A 16,166-nucleotide genomic window follows, 5' to 3' on the forward strand; every position below is an offset into this window, starting at 1 on the left:
GTCTTGTAGATCCAGTCCTGCCTTACTAACACAACTGCCACCCATCCTCCCTCATTAACATCATAGAGGCAGGATTTACAACATATAGGAAAATCACACAGTACCAGGAATCACGGCCCAGACAAACTGATATACACATTTTTGGGGGGACATAATTCAAACCATGACAGGTCATATAATACTTCTACATTTAACTTTTTTTGTTTGCTTCCTTTTTAATAAAAAATTTGTTGTGGTAAAAAATATATAACACAGCATTTACCAACTTAATAGTTTTTACATGTAAAATGAAAAGAAAAACCTAAGCAAAAACTATCAGAATCAACTCTAGAACTCCGGAAAATAGTCAAAGGTTTATAGCAACCAAGGAAATGCCAAATCAAGAAAAAGTTGACTTAAAGGAAAAAGTGACAGTAGGAGAGCTAAGTGGTGTTTAAAGTTAACCTTGTTCCACTCCCTTCCCTGGTGCAGTGGTGGTCTGGAAGATGTTAGTCTGTGTTCCTGATGTGGGTACATGGTTGTGGAGGGAGGAGAATAAACCTCATTCCCCAACAATTGTGTTTGTCTTTTTTGACCTATCTGAGGATTCCATGAAAGACTGAAACAAAGAGCTGTCCTTAGGTTCACCTAAATCTAAAGTTTCTCAGGTAGGAAAAGGGACAAAGTGGAGAGTGTTTCTCCAAAACATCGAAAGGCAAATGAACATGTCGTGGCCACCTGGGGAAAAGATTACAATTGGGCAAACAATAGACATGCTCAAAGCCTGGGAGGAAAATCTGGGAAGGGAGTTACTTTGGTGAATAAGGACTTTGAAAGGCTTCAGCATATAACAGAGACTCTGGAAAGCCACTGCATGCCCAGGGCAGGATGTATGCTCAAAAAGGATTTTAGAAGACCTTAAGCTTTCACCTCTGACTGATCTTTTTAGGCTCAGTGTAAGCAGGAATTGAAGTCTAAGGCAGAGTTGCAAATGGACTGGCTGTGTTGAAGGAGTGCCCCAACACAGAGCCAATCTGCAAAGACTTAGTATTTTTTTTTTTTTTGGCTCCAGGCATTTAAGTAAATCTCTGTCAGACTGCTAGCTGACCATAAGCTAAAGGCATAGAGGCCTCAAAGACCAAACAGGATGAAGAATTCAGTCTTTAAAAAAATAGTTAATGAGTCAATAAACAAATAGGTAACTATAATCTAAGCAAGAAACAACAAACCAAGGTTGGGGGTGGGGTGGGGAAGAATCTGATTTCCAGAGTTAGCACTTTATAATATTAAAAAAGTCCAATTTTCCACCAAAACATTATGAAGCCTGCAAAGAAAAAAGTATGACCCATTCACAGGAAAAAAGAAATTAACACAAACTGTCTCACAGAAAGCACAGACATGGGACTTACTAGATAAAAACTTTAAACTGACTGTCTCAAATATGCTTAAAGAGCAGAAAGAAACCATGGACAAAGAACTAAAAGAAACCAGGAAAATTATGTCACAACTAATAAACAAGAAAACATTTTTAGAAAGAGAAAAGTTAAAGAACTATAGACATCTTCGTTATGAAAAAAGTAGCTAAAATAACAAATAATAAACTACAGAAGTATAACATGATAAAAAAGAAAATAAAAGCAACAAACCAGATCAGACCAGAGTTCCTGCCTCGAGGGCGTAACATGCTTTACTTCCCGGAAACGTCCACTGGGTCTCTGGGTGACTCTGTTGCCTACTGATTTCTCCTTACAGTTCTGAACCAGGAATTGTTTCCCTTCAAATATTGTTTCCCTTCAAATTCTAGCCACCCAACTTTAAGGCACTGAATATAAATTTAAGTACACACAATACATCTTAGTTGGAAAGCAGTGTGCTGAGGAATTGTTATGGTTAGAGTAAAGACATCTCCATAGAAAATTGCTCTCAAAAGGAAGTTTTAGAGAAATAAAAGCATGCCTATGAGGAACAAATACCAGATAACCAGAGCAGAGATACAGAAGTCATCTGGATAGCTGAGAGCTGAATTACTAAGTCATTCAGCTCATTGGCGTTTACTTTTGAGCTGTTGCTTGCTACAAGGCCCAGAACAAGATATAATGGGCAGTACAAAGGAAGGAGGAGACATGGTCCTGCCCAGGCTGATGGAAAAGAGACACTACCTCCTGCCAGGGACATCTCTAGGGCTCTGGGAAAGACAAACTAATTCTCTCATCCTCTTCCTCCTCCCTTCTCTCCTCTTTTTTACCTCCCTCCATTCTTCTCTCCTTTCAAATGTTTGAAAAGACATTCAAAGAGCTACCAACTGAGTAACTGTTTTCATTAATATACTGAAATGTGAAGAATTTTAAAGGATCAGTCTTAATAAACAGAGAACTTTGTTCAGGAAATGCTTGTGGAAAAAGGATTAGTTTATAGCAGTATTTGGAAGAAGAGAAAGAGGAGGAGAAGTGAGAAAGAATGTAAAAATTTTAGCAGATGCAGGGCCGATTTCTGGGCCTTGCTTCATGTGGATTAAACATGCAAATCTCCAACAGGTTGGCATATACACCAAGTACCAGTAACAACCAGATCCAAGTGAAGCAGATCCCACTCCTGGGTTTGTCAAGAGGAAGCTGGCTAAGATCTCATCCCGCCCATCAGCTTCTTTAGGCCCTGTTTCAGGTCTTTGTTTCTCAGGCTGTAGATAAAAGGGTTTAGCATGGAGGATAAAACTGTGTAGACAATTGTTGCCACTCGGTCCGTGACAGTGTAGCTGGACAAGGGCTGTAAATAGACATAGAAGATGCTTCCATAAAAGAGGGTTACCACAGTGAGGTGAGAACCACAGGTGGAGAAAGCTTTGTGTTTTCCTGCAGCTGAGGGAATGTTGATAATCGTGATGAGGATTCTTATATAAGAGAAGGAAATGCATAAAAAGGGAGTCACCGAAATAACCAGTCCTTCTGTTTTTATCATAATTTCATTAACAAATGTGGAGGTGCAGGACAATTTCAGCAAAGGGTTGATATCACAGAGAAAGTGATGGATAACATTGGAATCACAGAAGGTGAGAAGATTCAGCAGCAGAATGTGCAGGAGTGAATGGAGGTGAGAGATGGAACAGGAGAAGGCCAGCAGCAGGACACAGTGGCGAGGTTTCATGGTGGTGACATAGTGGAAGGGATCACAGATGGCCACATAGCGGTCAAAGGCCATGGCTGCCAAGATGCAACTATCAGAGTTGCCCAAAGCGTAGAAAAAATACATCTGTGTCAGACACCCAGCATAGGAGATGGTCTTTTTCTCAGACAAGAAGTTCACCAGCATCTTGGGAACAATGGCTGTTGTGAAGCAAATGTCGGTGAAAGACAGGAAACTCAAGAAGAAATACATGGGGGTCTGGAGCTGGGGGTCAGAGTGGATGGCCAGAATGATGAGCAGGTTCCCCATTATGGTGATGAGGTACATGGTGAGGAAGAAGACAAAGAGTGGCTTCTGGTCCTCAGGCTGTGAGGACAGTCCCAGGAGGATGAACTCAGAGACAGTGCTGGTTTGGTTGACTCTTTCCATTGACTTGGGCCCAGTTATGTAGAAGAAGTGTTGTTATTTAATATTCTCTGATTCCATAACCTAAATCATGAGACTCTAACAAGTCTTTCTTTCTTTCATGTGGTCACAGTTAACCCTTATGGAGGGACAACTTGTCAACCTCATGGCCCTTGATGATTTCCTCCCTTCCAAAATCCATGAGCATCAGAAAGGCCTTGTGTTGAAAGGTGGAGCAAGAGAAAAAGAGTTTTACTTAGAAACCATCAGAGTTGGAAATCTCTCATTCAGGTTCATTAGTACCTTTTCTGTGAAAAGCACAGTTTTCCTGTGGGGTCGTAATGATTCAGCAGGAAAATCCCTGCCGTTTTGGAGTTTATGGTATAGTTCGGGAGATAGATAACAAATACATAAAATGTATTTTATTACATCAGGTAGGGATCAATTTTATGAACAAAATAAAGAGTACGGGGGATGGAGATTGATGGGGACTGGGGGTGGGAATATTTTAATAAGAAGATTGCAGGACATGTCTTCCATATCAAAGCAAGTTCAGTCCTATCACACTGAGGTTTATATGTTCGGGGAAAAAAAAGAGCTTGTAAAAATAAACAACAGGGTAAACCTAAGAGGAATGTTGTATCCCGTTTATATAGTGATTCTCCCGTGCCCCCAGAGCACAGAATGAGAGGCTCATTCTCCTTAGCTCATGGCATGCTATCATTATCAATCTGCACAAGGTGCCCTCTTTCATAAGTTGTCTTCCCCTCTTTAATCCCCCATATTAACTCGTATTTTTACAGGATGGCCACCCAATGTTGACTATGCAATTTATGCTCTTCTAATCATCTTTTGTGTATTTATCCAAAAACATCTATGGAAAACATGTATTTTTTGCATATATATATTTTTCCAGTTACTTCCAGTTATCTAGTATAATGGATTCAATAGTGTCCCTCCAAAATTCATATCCATCCAGAACCTCAGAATGTGACCTTATTTGGAAATAAGGTCTTTGAAGATGTAACTAGTTAAGAATCTCAAGAGGAATTCATCCTGGATTTAGGCTGTGCCCTAAATCCAATGACCAGTGTCTTGTAAGAAGAGGAGAGGACACAGAGACAGACACAGGAGGGAAGAAGGCCATGTAAAGACGATGGCAGAGATTAGAGTGATGCTATCACAAGCCAAGGAATATCAGGAGCTACCCAGAGCTGGAAGAGGCAAGGAAGGTTCTCCCTAGAGTCTTTGGAGGGAACTTGACCCTGCTGACATCTTGATTTCAGAATTCTGGCCTCCAGAACTGTGAGAAAATAAATTCCTGTTATTTAAAGCCACCCAGTTTGTGAAACATTGTTATGGCAGACCTAGGAAACCAATATACTTAGTGATGACATCAAAGTGGCCTGTACTCCTTGCTACCACAAAAATTTCTGTAATAAGGATTCTTGTACCACTAATATCCTGTCATGAGGATTTAATGAGACAATGCATTTAAAGTACAGTACTTAGAAGAGAGGCAGGCATATTGTAAAACTCAGAATTGTTGATCACCATCATCTCCATTGTCATCTTTCCTTATCTGCTCTTCCTGGATGTTCTCCAAATTAACTAATTCACATATTTTTAGAAGTCATATCCCTCACTGCCTAATTGTGAGACTACTTTCATGACTTTTCAAGATTTTGTAGAAGGAATATTTGTTTATTTGTTAAAGGATTTTAGTGAGTCAATTATTAAGGTTTATAACAATAGTAACAACCAATATTTATTGAAAACTTACTCTTTTTAAGGCAATGCTAAGCACCTCACTAAACCTCATTAAGGATTATAATACATGTTCTGTTACTGCCATGTTACATATTAGGAGACTGAGGTTTAGAAAGGTGAAGTGATTTGCGTAAGGTCACTGAGAAGGTGAAAAGCAACCAGAATATGAACCTTGAGTTGACTCACTCTGAAGCCCACACCTCCTCGTGTTTTGGTAAAGATATAATTATTTTTGTCCATCACAGTGATGCACAGGGACTTCTCTTTGATAATTTACCACATGAACTTATTTTTCCCCCTTGAATAACGAGCTTTTTTTCTCCCATGTTAGGAATCAATCCTTAAATTGAAAATCACCTGTTCCTTTGTGTTGTGTGGATGGTGGACTTTGAAATTTTGAATATTCATCATTTACTGGTAACAATCAGGTGGAAAAAATTGGCTATGCATGGCTGAGGTATGTCTAGTGTGTAGAGTTGAGGTAGTGTGGTAGACAATGTCCCGGACTTGAGGCAGAAGATGGGGATTTGATTTGTCCTGCATCACCTGCTCACAAGTCGATTCCCTGGTGCTTTATAAAGAGCAAGTGAGATATCATGTCTGAAAAGCAGTTTATCAAAAACAGATCAGTATTCAAAAATAAGCTGATGGTGAAAAGATTACCTGGGTAATGCAGAATAGAAAAAATTAGTGGGGATTTGGGTTCCATTAAGTGAGGTTGGGTGCTCCAGGTCACTAATGTGAGTTCACCCACACTGATGACTGGGAAAAAGGAAGTGGGTTTTGGATATGAAAATCAGTTAGAATAGTTGTAAAAGCATAGGGTGAGTGGAAAGCCTGGAAATAGATTTTTTTCCCCTTTTCTACTGATAAGGTTTGTCTCCTCCAAAACAATTCCTGGGCAAGAGGTCAAGCTGTATGGACCTAAAACGAAAAACCAGATGGAGGTTTGATTTGGAGTCTAACTGAACCAGTAAAACCAGTTGCCATCAAGCCCATTCTGAATCATGGAGACACCATGCATTTCAGAGTAGAACTGTGCTCCACAGAGGTTTCAATGCTTGTGGTCTTTTGAAAGTAGATCACCAGGCCTTTCTTTCGAGGTGCCTCTGGGTGGATTGAAACTTCCAACCATTTGGCTAGTCCTAGAGTGCTTAACTGTTTGTGTCATCCAGGGACTCCCAGTTGGACTGTATGAATTCTTAATCCAGGATATATTTAAAACTACCTAGAACGGAAGAGTAAGTGCCAAGTCAGGTTGAAATGGCCATGTGGGTAACCGACTAGCTTACTGAAGCTCACCTCCATATCCAGAAGCTTTTCTTTCATTTCCAGTTTCTCCAGCAGCTGATCTTTCTTCTGGAGCACATCTGCTAATTAATTCCAAGTCTATTTCTCAGTATTAGCTCGGTTTCCTCATGTTTCTCCTTTCAACTTCTGGACTGATCAGTAAGGAGAGGAGTAGGAAAGGAGGGAGGAATTAATACATCGCTCTAGAGAAATAACCCCATGTGTCTGTCAGTTTCTCATACTGTGGGGGCTTGTGTTTTGCCGTGGTGGTGGAAGCTACGCTGCAAAACATCTCTTTAAAGTGTTAAAAAGCAAAAATATCACTTCAAGGACTAAGGGCACCTGACCCAAGCCATGGTGTTTTCAATCACCTCATATGCATTTGAAAGCTGGACAATGAATAAGGAAGACCAAAGAAGAATTAACGCCTTTGAATTACGGTGTTGGTGAAGACTATTGAAGATACCATGGACTGCCAGAAGAATGAACAAATTTGTCTTGGAAGAAGTACAGCCAGAATGCTCATTAGAAGAGAGGATGTCAAGACTTCACCTCACATACATACTTTGGTCACATTATCAGGAGGGACCAGTCCATGGAGAAGGGCATCATGTTTGCTGAAGCAGAGGGTCATCAAAAAAGAGGAAAACCCTCAAAGAGATAGATTGACAGTGGCTGCAACAATGGGCTCAAGCCTAACAATGATTGTGAGGATGGCGCAGGACCAGGCAGTGTTTCATTCTGTCGTACATAGGGTCGATATGAGTCGAAACTGACTCTACGGCACCTAAAAACAACAACTGAAAATAACACACTTCCCCACTATGATCTCAAACGCCTGTCTCTTTTCTAAACTCTGGCCCCGCCATCCTCCTGCTCTTCCTACCTCCACATCGCAGAAGGCAGAGATGCTCTGACTCATGTGCGAGGATACTTTTGATTGTGGAAGCCCTCTCAGCTTCTTGTAGGTTTGAGTTCTGCTCTCCTGGCCTCTGGGACCTTCTATGGGCTGAGAAAGTTGTGATGTGCTGACTCCTCCAGGAGTTTGTTCTGTGAGCTCACCAAGTGGAGAGAAAAGAAAGGGCATTACAGCTAGCAGAGCTGACTCCAAGGGGACATGGGACTTCTGAGGCTTCTCATCTAGATGTTCTTAGTGCCTCTTAACCTCACTGCAACGTCTCAAGGGCATTGTTCAGTTTCCCCAACCATAGGTCATCAAGAACGGATAGAAGTTTATGTGGGCGAATGTTTTTAAATTTGGGGATTGAGATGTGGACAGAGATATACTGTGGATCTGGGTAGGACATAAATCAATATGAGAGGGAGGGTCATGGTTTTCAGGGGATTCAGTAGATTAAAGGTGTGTATGTGTGTTCCAGTGTCTGGGGAGGCATATAAATTAGCTTTTTCTTTGTGGGAGTAAATTGTTAGTTTGTGTGTGTTCTAAGCACAGGGTCAGGCAAAGGTTATCTTTATGAATACATTTATATATGTATTTATATATATGTACGAATATATATAGTTATATTAGAAAAATAATGAATGTGTTTTCAGAGTTTAGGCTCGGAGCAGTGCTCTGAGGGCTAGTGTTGAGGAAAGGAGATTAGAATGCTGGGCTTGTCGTTTACTCGTAGCTTTGAACAAATTAACTTCTATAGGCCTCAATTTCTTCATCTAAAAAATGAAAATAACAACGATTCCTGGCACTAGAGCCAGAGACAAAATTTCTACTTGATTTTTATACAGAGACCATTGCACTTTACGGTGAACATCGTCCACAACATCGTACAGTAAATACAAACACATTCTGCTGTTGCCCGCTGCCTGCAATGGAAACCACTGCCTCACACAATACATGTGTCTTTTTTCCTTAGTCTTGAGTTTAATTTTTTCATTAAAAGTATGTACTACAGAGACCAAAAGTCCTTGATTTGAGTCCTGGCTCCTCCATTTACTATTTATGTGGCCTTCCTTTTTTCTAGTCATTCTTCTGTAAATATTTATTGAGTGCCTATTATGTGATCTCGTCTAATCTCATGGCTTTAACTGCCACCTATATGTTGATAAACTCCTATATTTCTGTCTTTGGTTCTGATCTTTCTCCTAATTCTTATGTGCAATTGCATACTCAGTATTGCTACCTCATTGTATTCACTGACATCCTAAACTTCTCATGTTTATCCTCAACTTCTGATCTTTTCCCCCAAAACCTCCTCCATCTGTAGCATTCTTTCTCTCAGTTGACCAAACTGCATCCCTGTAGTTGCATAAACTAAAGACATCAGAAACGTACCTGTCTATTCTTTTTCCCTCACATTCCACATTTAATCCATCAGGAAATTCCGTTGAGTCTTCCTCAAAATACATTCAGAATTTGACCGCTTCTCATTACCTCTGCTTTTGCCACCTTGGTCTTTACCAACATCATCTCTTGCCTGAAATACTGCAATAGCTTCCTAACTTGTCTCCCTGCTTCTATATCTTTGTCACCTAAGAATATTCTCAATATAGCAGGCAGAGTAATCCTTTTTAAACTTAAATTCTAATCATGTCAATACTCTGCTCAAAACCATTCAATACATGCCCAGTTTTTCCAGTAAAAGCCAAGTTATTACAATGGCCCAAAAGGTCCTATGTGATCTCGTTCTCCTTTATCCTCTGTATTCATCTCTAATTACTCTTCCTCTGACTCTTTTCTGGCCACCTTGGCCTCCTTGTTGCTCTAGGAATTTGCCAGGTGCATCCCTACTTTAACCAGTACTTTGTACTGGTTGTTCCATGGGACTGGAAAACTCTTCTCTCTGATATTCCAATGATTAACTCCCTCGCCATATTCCAATATTGTTAAATGTTTTATTTTCAAGGAGGTCTTCTCTGATTGCTCTATTTAAAATTGTATTCCCATTCTACCCCCAATACTTCTGATCTTCCATACCTTGTTCTACATTTTTTGTAGCACTTATCTCCTTTTATCTTATTATACAGTTTACCTATTTATTTTGTCCATTGTTTAGTGTCTGTGTCTTTCTGCTAGCATGTAAACTTCAAAAAAGAAGCTTTCACAGCTGGTTCATCTCCGAGAGCATACAAGGGTGGTACAGAGTGGGCATTCTGCAAGTATTTGTTGAGTAAATGAATGGATCACAATTTTCTTTTTTTATTGTAATTTAGATGAATGTTTACAGAACAAACTAGCTTCTCATTAAACACTTAGAACACATAATATTTTGTGACATTGGTTGCCAACCCCACGACATGTAAACACTCTTCCCTTGTCAACCTTGGGTTCCCTACTACAAGCTTTCCTGTCCCCTCCTGCTTTCTCGTCCTTTCCCCTGGGCTCGAGTGCCCATTTAGTCTCATTTGTTTTATGGGCCTGTTGACCTTTGGCTAAAGGGTGAACCTCAGAAGTGACTTCATTACTCAGCTGAAAGTGTGTCCCGGGGCCATACTCTTGGGTTTCTCCAGTCTCTGTCAGACCAGTAAGTCTGGTGGCTCATAGTTCTGAATGAAAAGTTTTAGATTAATCTAAATCTTTCATTTTTGTAAGCAATCTATCTTCCCACACAATCTATTTAAAAAAACCCAGTTGCTGTTGAGCTGACTCCAACTCATGGCAATCCCATGTGTGTCGGAGTATAACTATGATCCACAGGGTTTTCAATAGTTGATTTTTTTTGGAAATAGGTCATCAGGCCTTTCTTTTGAGGCATCTGTGGGTATACTCAAACCACCAACCTTTCAGTTAGCAGTCAAGCACATTAACTGTTTGTACCATCAAAGGACTTGACACAACATATAGAGGTCTTTTATTGCTACTACCACGTTGGCCTTGGAAGAGGAGACCCTGATCTTTCTACTTTTCCCCAGGACTGTGCACGACAGGCTGGCACAGACCTATGACTGTGTCCCTTCACCTGTGGCTCCTCTTTATCTGGTCCTTCCCCAGAGTAAGACTTTGGTCATTGAATTGAGACTCTGTTTGGGTGGCCGACCCTGGTGACGTAGTGTTTAAGAGCTACGGCTGCTAACCTAAAGGTTGGCAGTTTGAATCCAACAGGCGGTCCATGGAAACCCTATGGGGTAGTTTTACTCTGTCCTGTAGGGTTGCTATGAGTTGGAATCAACTCGACGGCAGTGAGTTTGTTTTGGTTTTTTGGGACTTCTTTCTTATCACCTCTTCCCTACCACAAAATGATATTATTAATGTTTAGACAAAACTCAATGGCAATGATCAACAGATTGTATTTATGTTTTAAAAAATTTTTTTTATTGTACTTTCGATAAAGGTGTACAGAACAAAAAGTTTCTCATTAAACAGTTAGTACACATATTGTTTTATGACATTGGTTAACAACCCCATGACATGTTAACACTCTCCCTTCTTGACCTTGGGTTCCTATTAGTAGCTTTAGTGTCCCCTCTTGCCTTCTAGTCCTTGTCCCTGGGCTGTTGTGCCCCATATATATTTAGGTATTTCTTAATGATTGGCAGTTTTATTCTACAAACAATATCTATTTTCTTTTTAACAAGTTCAAATAATACAGATACATATGAAGTAAAAAGCAGATATTATCTTCTTCTTACCTATTCCATTCTCACTTCCAGGAATTAATCATTTTTAATGGGAGATTTTCTTTCTGGAGATTATATACATATATTCTTACCTATTTATAATATACACATGTATATTCACTTATGTATCTTTTTTATACTAATATATTTATTCTTAAATGTTTTATTTTCCAACTTATTTTTCATCTATAATGCCTTTTCAGGTTAGTGATAGAGATCTAACCTATTATTTATAACTACTTCATATTGTTCCAGTCTATAGAAGTATTGAATCATTATTCATTTATCCATTCCCCTATTGATGGGTATTTAGGCTGTGTATAATTTTTCTAATTTTTTGCTGTTACAAACAATGCTTCAATGAATGACTCTGTACGTATTACTGTATACACTTACCTGTTGCTGTCAAGTCGCTTCTGACTCATAGTGACCCTATGGGACAAAGTAGAACTGCCCCAAATGGTTTCCAAGGAGTGGCTAGTGGATTCAAACTGCTGACCTTTGGTTAGTAGCCGAGCTCTTAACCTCTGCACCACCAAGCCTTCCTGTATACACTTAATGAAATATTATTATAGGCATGAATTCTGGAAATAAATCATTGAGACATAAGGAATGAACAGAGATTTTCAAGCATGCAACTTCTCATATAAGGGCCAAGTTAGTTTTCTCTAGGTGTTGTTCAAGGACTGCTAGGATGCTTATTAAAGTGCAGATTCTCTGGCTCCACGTGAGACCTACTGAGTAATATCTATGGGAGTAAGATAGGAGAACAATAGTGATAACAGTATTAAGATGTAAAATATAGTAAAACCTAAAATCTCTGAGAGAAAAGTAGAAAATATTGAATGAAAACAAAAGGTAACAGAGTGAAGTCTTTGCCTGTTGTCTTGGCCAGCTCTTTACTTCCCAGAGGAGCCCAGTATACCTCTATGTGGTTCCAGAGGTTTCCGGTTATATCTGCCTTCAATGTGAACATATGGGCTTTAATTCTCTCTTCAAAAGAGACTTTAAATAATTCTAAGCACATACAATAAATCTTTCTCTGGAAACCACACAGACTGCTGAATGGTAGTGATGGTAGGAATCCCTGCAGCTAGGAGGGAGCTCAAGTGAAATGAGTGCCTTTGAAGGACAAATAACAGATGACCAGGGTAGAGATCCTTAAGGAACTGACCCCCACCACCACCCTGAACTGGTCTTACCATGGGGCAGTTCTGTGCTGAGTTGCTACATCAACTAGCTAATTAGGGCTAACAGTTGGGTTTTTGTTCACTACAAAGCTGAGTACATGCTGCTGTTGAAGATATGGAGGAAGGAAGAAACGTAACCCCTGTATACACTGATGGACATATTCCTTGCTTTGGTGGAGGTCTCAATATTCCTTCCCTCCTCTCTTCTTCCCTCTTCTTTCCTTTCTCTTTCTCTCTCATTCTAAATCACTGTAAGACTTTCAAACGGTTAAATATCGAAAAACTGATTATAGTAGTGCATTAAAATAAAAAGGATACTACGGGATCAAAGTTATTGAACAAGTATAAATTAATTCTGGAAAATTTTGTGGAAAAGAAAGGTGCTCAACAACATTTCTAATGAGTGAAATAGATACAGTTTCCTGAAGAAGAGAAGGATGGAAGAGAGGGGGATATATGAGAGCTGGAAGCCAAGATTTATGTAGACCTTAAGCCAATTTCTCAACTATAGTAAGGCCTGAATGGTTGACAGTTGAAAGGCTAAAGAAATAGATACAACCCAACACCCATGACACATATGGATTATGCCTACTGACTTACAAAAAGTTTGTTATGCTTATCAGGAACCAGCAGAAACAGAGTCCAGAGGAGCAGAGCAATCAGGAACATGTCCACAGAGGTGATGGCTAGGATTTCCTCTTGCACATCAGCTTCTTCAGACCCATCTTCATGTCTTTGTTCCTCAGGCTGTAGATAAAAGGGTTTAGCATGGAGGATAAAATGGTGTAGCCGATTGTTGCCACCCGGTCTCTGACAGTGTAACTAGACAAGGGCTGTAAGTAGATATAGAAGATGCTTCCATAAAAGAGGGTCACCACAGTGAAGTGAGAACCACAGGTGGAGAAGGCTTTGCGTTTTCCAGCAGCTGAGGGAGTTTTGAGAATCGCAATGAGGATTCTTACATAAGAGAAAGAAATGCATAGAAAGGGAGTCACCAAAACAACTACTCCTTCTGTCTTTATTGTGACATCATTGATAAGTGTGGATGAGCAAGACAATTTCAGGAGAGGGTTGATGTCACAGAGGAAGTTCTGAATAACATTGGAGTCACAGAAGGTGAGGCGATTCAGCAGAAGTGTATGCAGGAGGGAGTGAAGGTGAGAAAATGAGCAGGAGAAGGCCAGCAGCAAGAAGCAGCGATGGTGGCTCATGATGGTAACATAGTGGAAGGGATCACAGATGGCTACATAGCGGTCAATGGCCATGGCTGCCAGAAGGCAACTGTCAGTGTTGCCAAAAGCATAGAGAAAATACATCTGTGTCAGACACCCAGCATAGGAGATGGTCTTCTTTTTGGACAAGAAGTTCACCAGCATTTTAGGAACAATGGTCGTTGTGAAGCAAATATCAGTGAAAGACAGGAAACTCAAGAAGAAATACATGGGGGTCTGGAGCTGGGGGTCACAGTGAATGGCCAGAATGATGAGCAGGTTCCCTGTTATGGTGATGAAGTACATGGTGAGGAAGAGGACAAAGAGTGGCTTCTGATCCTCAGGCCATGAGGACAGTCCCAGGAGGATGAACTCAGAGATATTGCTGGTTCGGTTGACTCTTTCCATGTTTACGGAGCCAGCTAGGAGAGAAGATCCTACTGTTTAACATAAATCTCTTCTATAACTTTATTCACAAATAAGCCAATAAATCTATGCTTCTTCCTACCTCTACTTTGCATACTTTGGGTCATGATTAGCCACCATGTGAGCAACTTGCCAGCCACACGATGTTTGATGCTGCCCTCCCATCCCAACTCTACCTCTTCACAAACTTTTTGTGTTGATAATGTGGACTTGGGTGGGGGAACCTTCTTTTGGGAAAAGAGTTGAAACTTCCTGATTCAGTTTAATATTAAATCATAAATATTTATTGAGCATCTACTCTGTGAAAAACACTCCTTTGGGTGGGGGACACAATTGTGAGTATGCAGAGAAAGGCCTGGCTTTTTGGGTCATGTATTCTAATGGGGGAGATCTCTCTCTCTCTCTGTCACACACACACACACCTATGCACACATACATATGCATAGGTGTGTGTAATCTACATTTTATGAAAGTTCTACATTTTATGAAAAAAATAAAACAGTGTAAGAGAATAGAGACTGACAATGGTAGGGTGAGGGAAGCTATTTTATATCAGGAGGTTATATCTCTCTCTCTCTGTACCAAAGCAAATTTTCAGTTATGTCATGATAAGCTTTATCTCTGAACTTCCTTGGCAGTAAAAGAGGTTTTCTAAAATAATCAGCAGGGCAGTCAGAGGCATAATGAACCCAGGTCAACAGTTTTGTTGTTTTATCCTTAGAGGCACTTATTTAGAAGCTCATACACCTTAGTGAATGTCTAACAAATAATAAGTAAAAAGTAAATGAAAAGAAAATGACTTATTTAAATTTACTTTTTACTTATTATTTTCCTCTAATTTCCCCAAACTTCATTATGTTCCTACATCATGGACACCCACCATTAAGCATATGTCCTGCCATGCCATTTTCCGTTTGTTTATTTATCTATGTATAAATCCTTGAAAAACATGTTTATTGCTTTGTTTATGTTATTTTTCCACGTATATAAATAATATTGTGGCATATATCTCATTCTGCTGTTGTTTTTTTTTTTTAATACACACAAATTTTTGAGATAGATGTTCTAGTTCATTTCTTTTGACTTCTTTCATTGTATGCATGCACCCCACTTGACTTAATCCTTCTCCCTAAATGTCCTATAACTCTGATTCAAATATCTTCATGTCCACAAGGTGTTTTAAATTATTTGTTCAAGCCTTGAGAATGTGTATATTGCATGGACATTTTTCATAGCTATTGAAGGAATGACAATTTATTTACTCATTTATTCAACATTTAAATGCCTACTTTCCAGCTGTTTAACATAGCTATTGAAGGAATGACAATTTATTTACTCATTTATTCAACATTTAAATGCCTACTTTCCAGCTGTTTAACATCAGACAAGTTATTAAATATCCTTAAACTTCCGTTTTCTCATCTGTGAAGAGGGGATACTAATATATACCCCGTAAGATTTTTAAGAGGCTTTAATGGCATAATGTGTTTAAAGCACTTAGAATGGTTTTAGGCACAGAGTAAATATTTGATACCACCTTCTCCTTCCGTAATCGTTGTTAATGCTCCCCTCCATCAAGTATTTGTATATGTTCTCAAAAGTAACTGATGTGAATATTAACAAAACCCATGCCCTCACACTGTGTTAGATTATCCTTTGTATGAGTTTAGAAAGTTTTTTTAGAAGGTATATTTTTTTCCATGCTTTGGATAATCTGAGAGTAAACCAGCAACTAGGCATTTAGCTTCTGGTAGGCCGTGTCATGTTTACTCCTCACAACAACCTTATGAGGTATAAGCTATTATTCTTCTCATTTTTCTGATGAGGAAACTAAGAAATAGAGACAAAATGATTTTACACATCAAATAAATAGCAGAAATAAGATTTGAACTCAGGTCTAATTCTGAAGCTCATGCTTTTAACCACTATGCTACATCTTCTCATGTTTTTGTAAAGCTATAAATGTTTATAACAAGCATGTTTCAGATATAAATATAAGCTATATATTTTTTCCACTTTGATAATTTTCTACTTGCCAACACAATGCACTTCCACCTTAATTTCTTTTTTTAAAATCTGACATTAAGAATAGATCTTTCCCGAATCAACAAAATCGACAAACCACTGGCCAGACTGACAAAAGAAAAACAGGAGAGGACACAAATAACCCAAATAAGAAATGAAATGGGAGACATTACAA

General features: G+C 39.3%; 2 protein-coding genes across 2 annotated transcripts; both read right to left on the minus strand.

The window, feature by feature from the left end:
- Positions 1 to 2,595: 2,595 nt before the first annotated feature.
- Positions 2,596 to 3,528, minus strand: LOC101353997 (olfactory receptor 1L8-like). The gene has a single exon (XM_004375633.1). The coding sequence runs from the start codon at positions 3,526 to 3,528 to the stop codon at positions 2,596 to 2,598; it is 933 nt and encodes a 310-aa protein (XP_004375690.1).
- A 9,487-nt stretch (positions 3,529 to 13,015) lies between these two features.
- LOC101354253 (olfactory receptor 1L8-like) lies at positions 13,016 to 14,278 on the minus strand. The gene has a single exon (XM_004375634.2). The coding sequence runs from the start codon at positions 13,946 to 13,948 to the stop codon at positions 13,016 to 13,018; it is 933 nt and encodes a 310-aa protein (XP_004375691.1). The 5' UTR covers positions 13,949 to 14,278.
- Between the last annotated feature and the right edge of the window lie 1,888 nt (positions 14,279 to 16,166).

Source organism: Trichechus manatus, unplaced genomic scaffold (assembly GCF_000243295.1).
Source record: "Trichechus manatus latirostris isolate Lorelei unplaced genomic scaffold, TriManLat1.0 scaffold00038, whole genome shotgun sequence".
In the NCBI taxonomy this organism is placed as follows: Eukaryota; Metazoa; Chordata; class Mammalia; order Sirenia; family Trichechidae; genus Trichechus; species Trichechus manatus.

What these genes read in the sequence shown, in the direction of transcription:
- LOC101354253 (XM_004375634.2), bottom strand. Translation starts at nt 13,948, where the DNA reads ATGGAAAGAGTCAACCGAACCAGCAATATCTCTGAGTTCATCCTCCTG.
- LOC101353997 (XM_004375633.1), bottom strand. Translation starts at nt 3,528, where the DNA reads ATGGAAAGAGTCAACCAAACCAGCACTGTCTCTGAGTTCATCCTCCTG.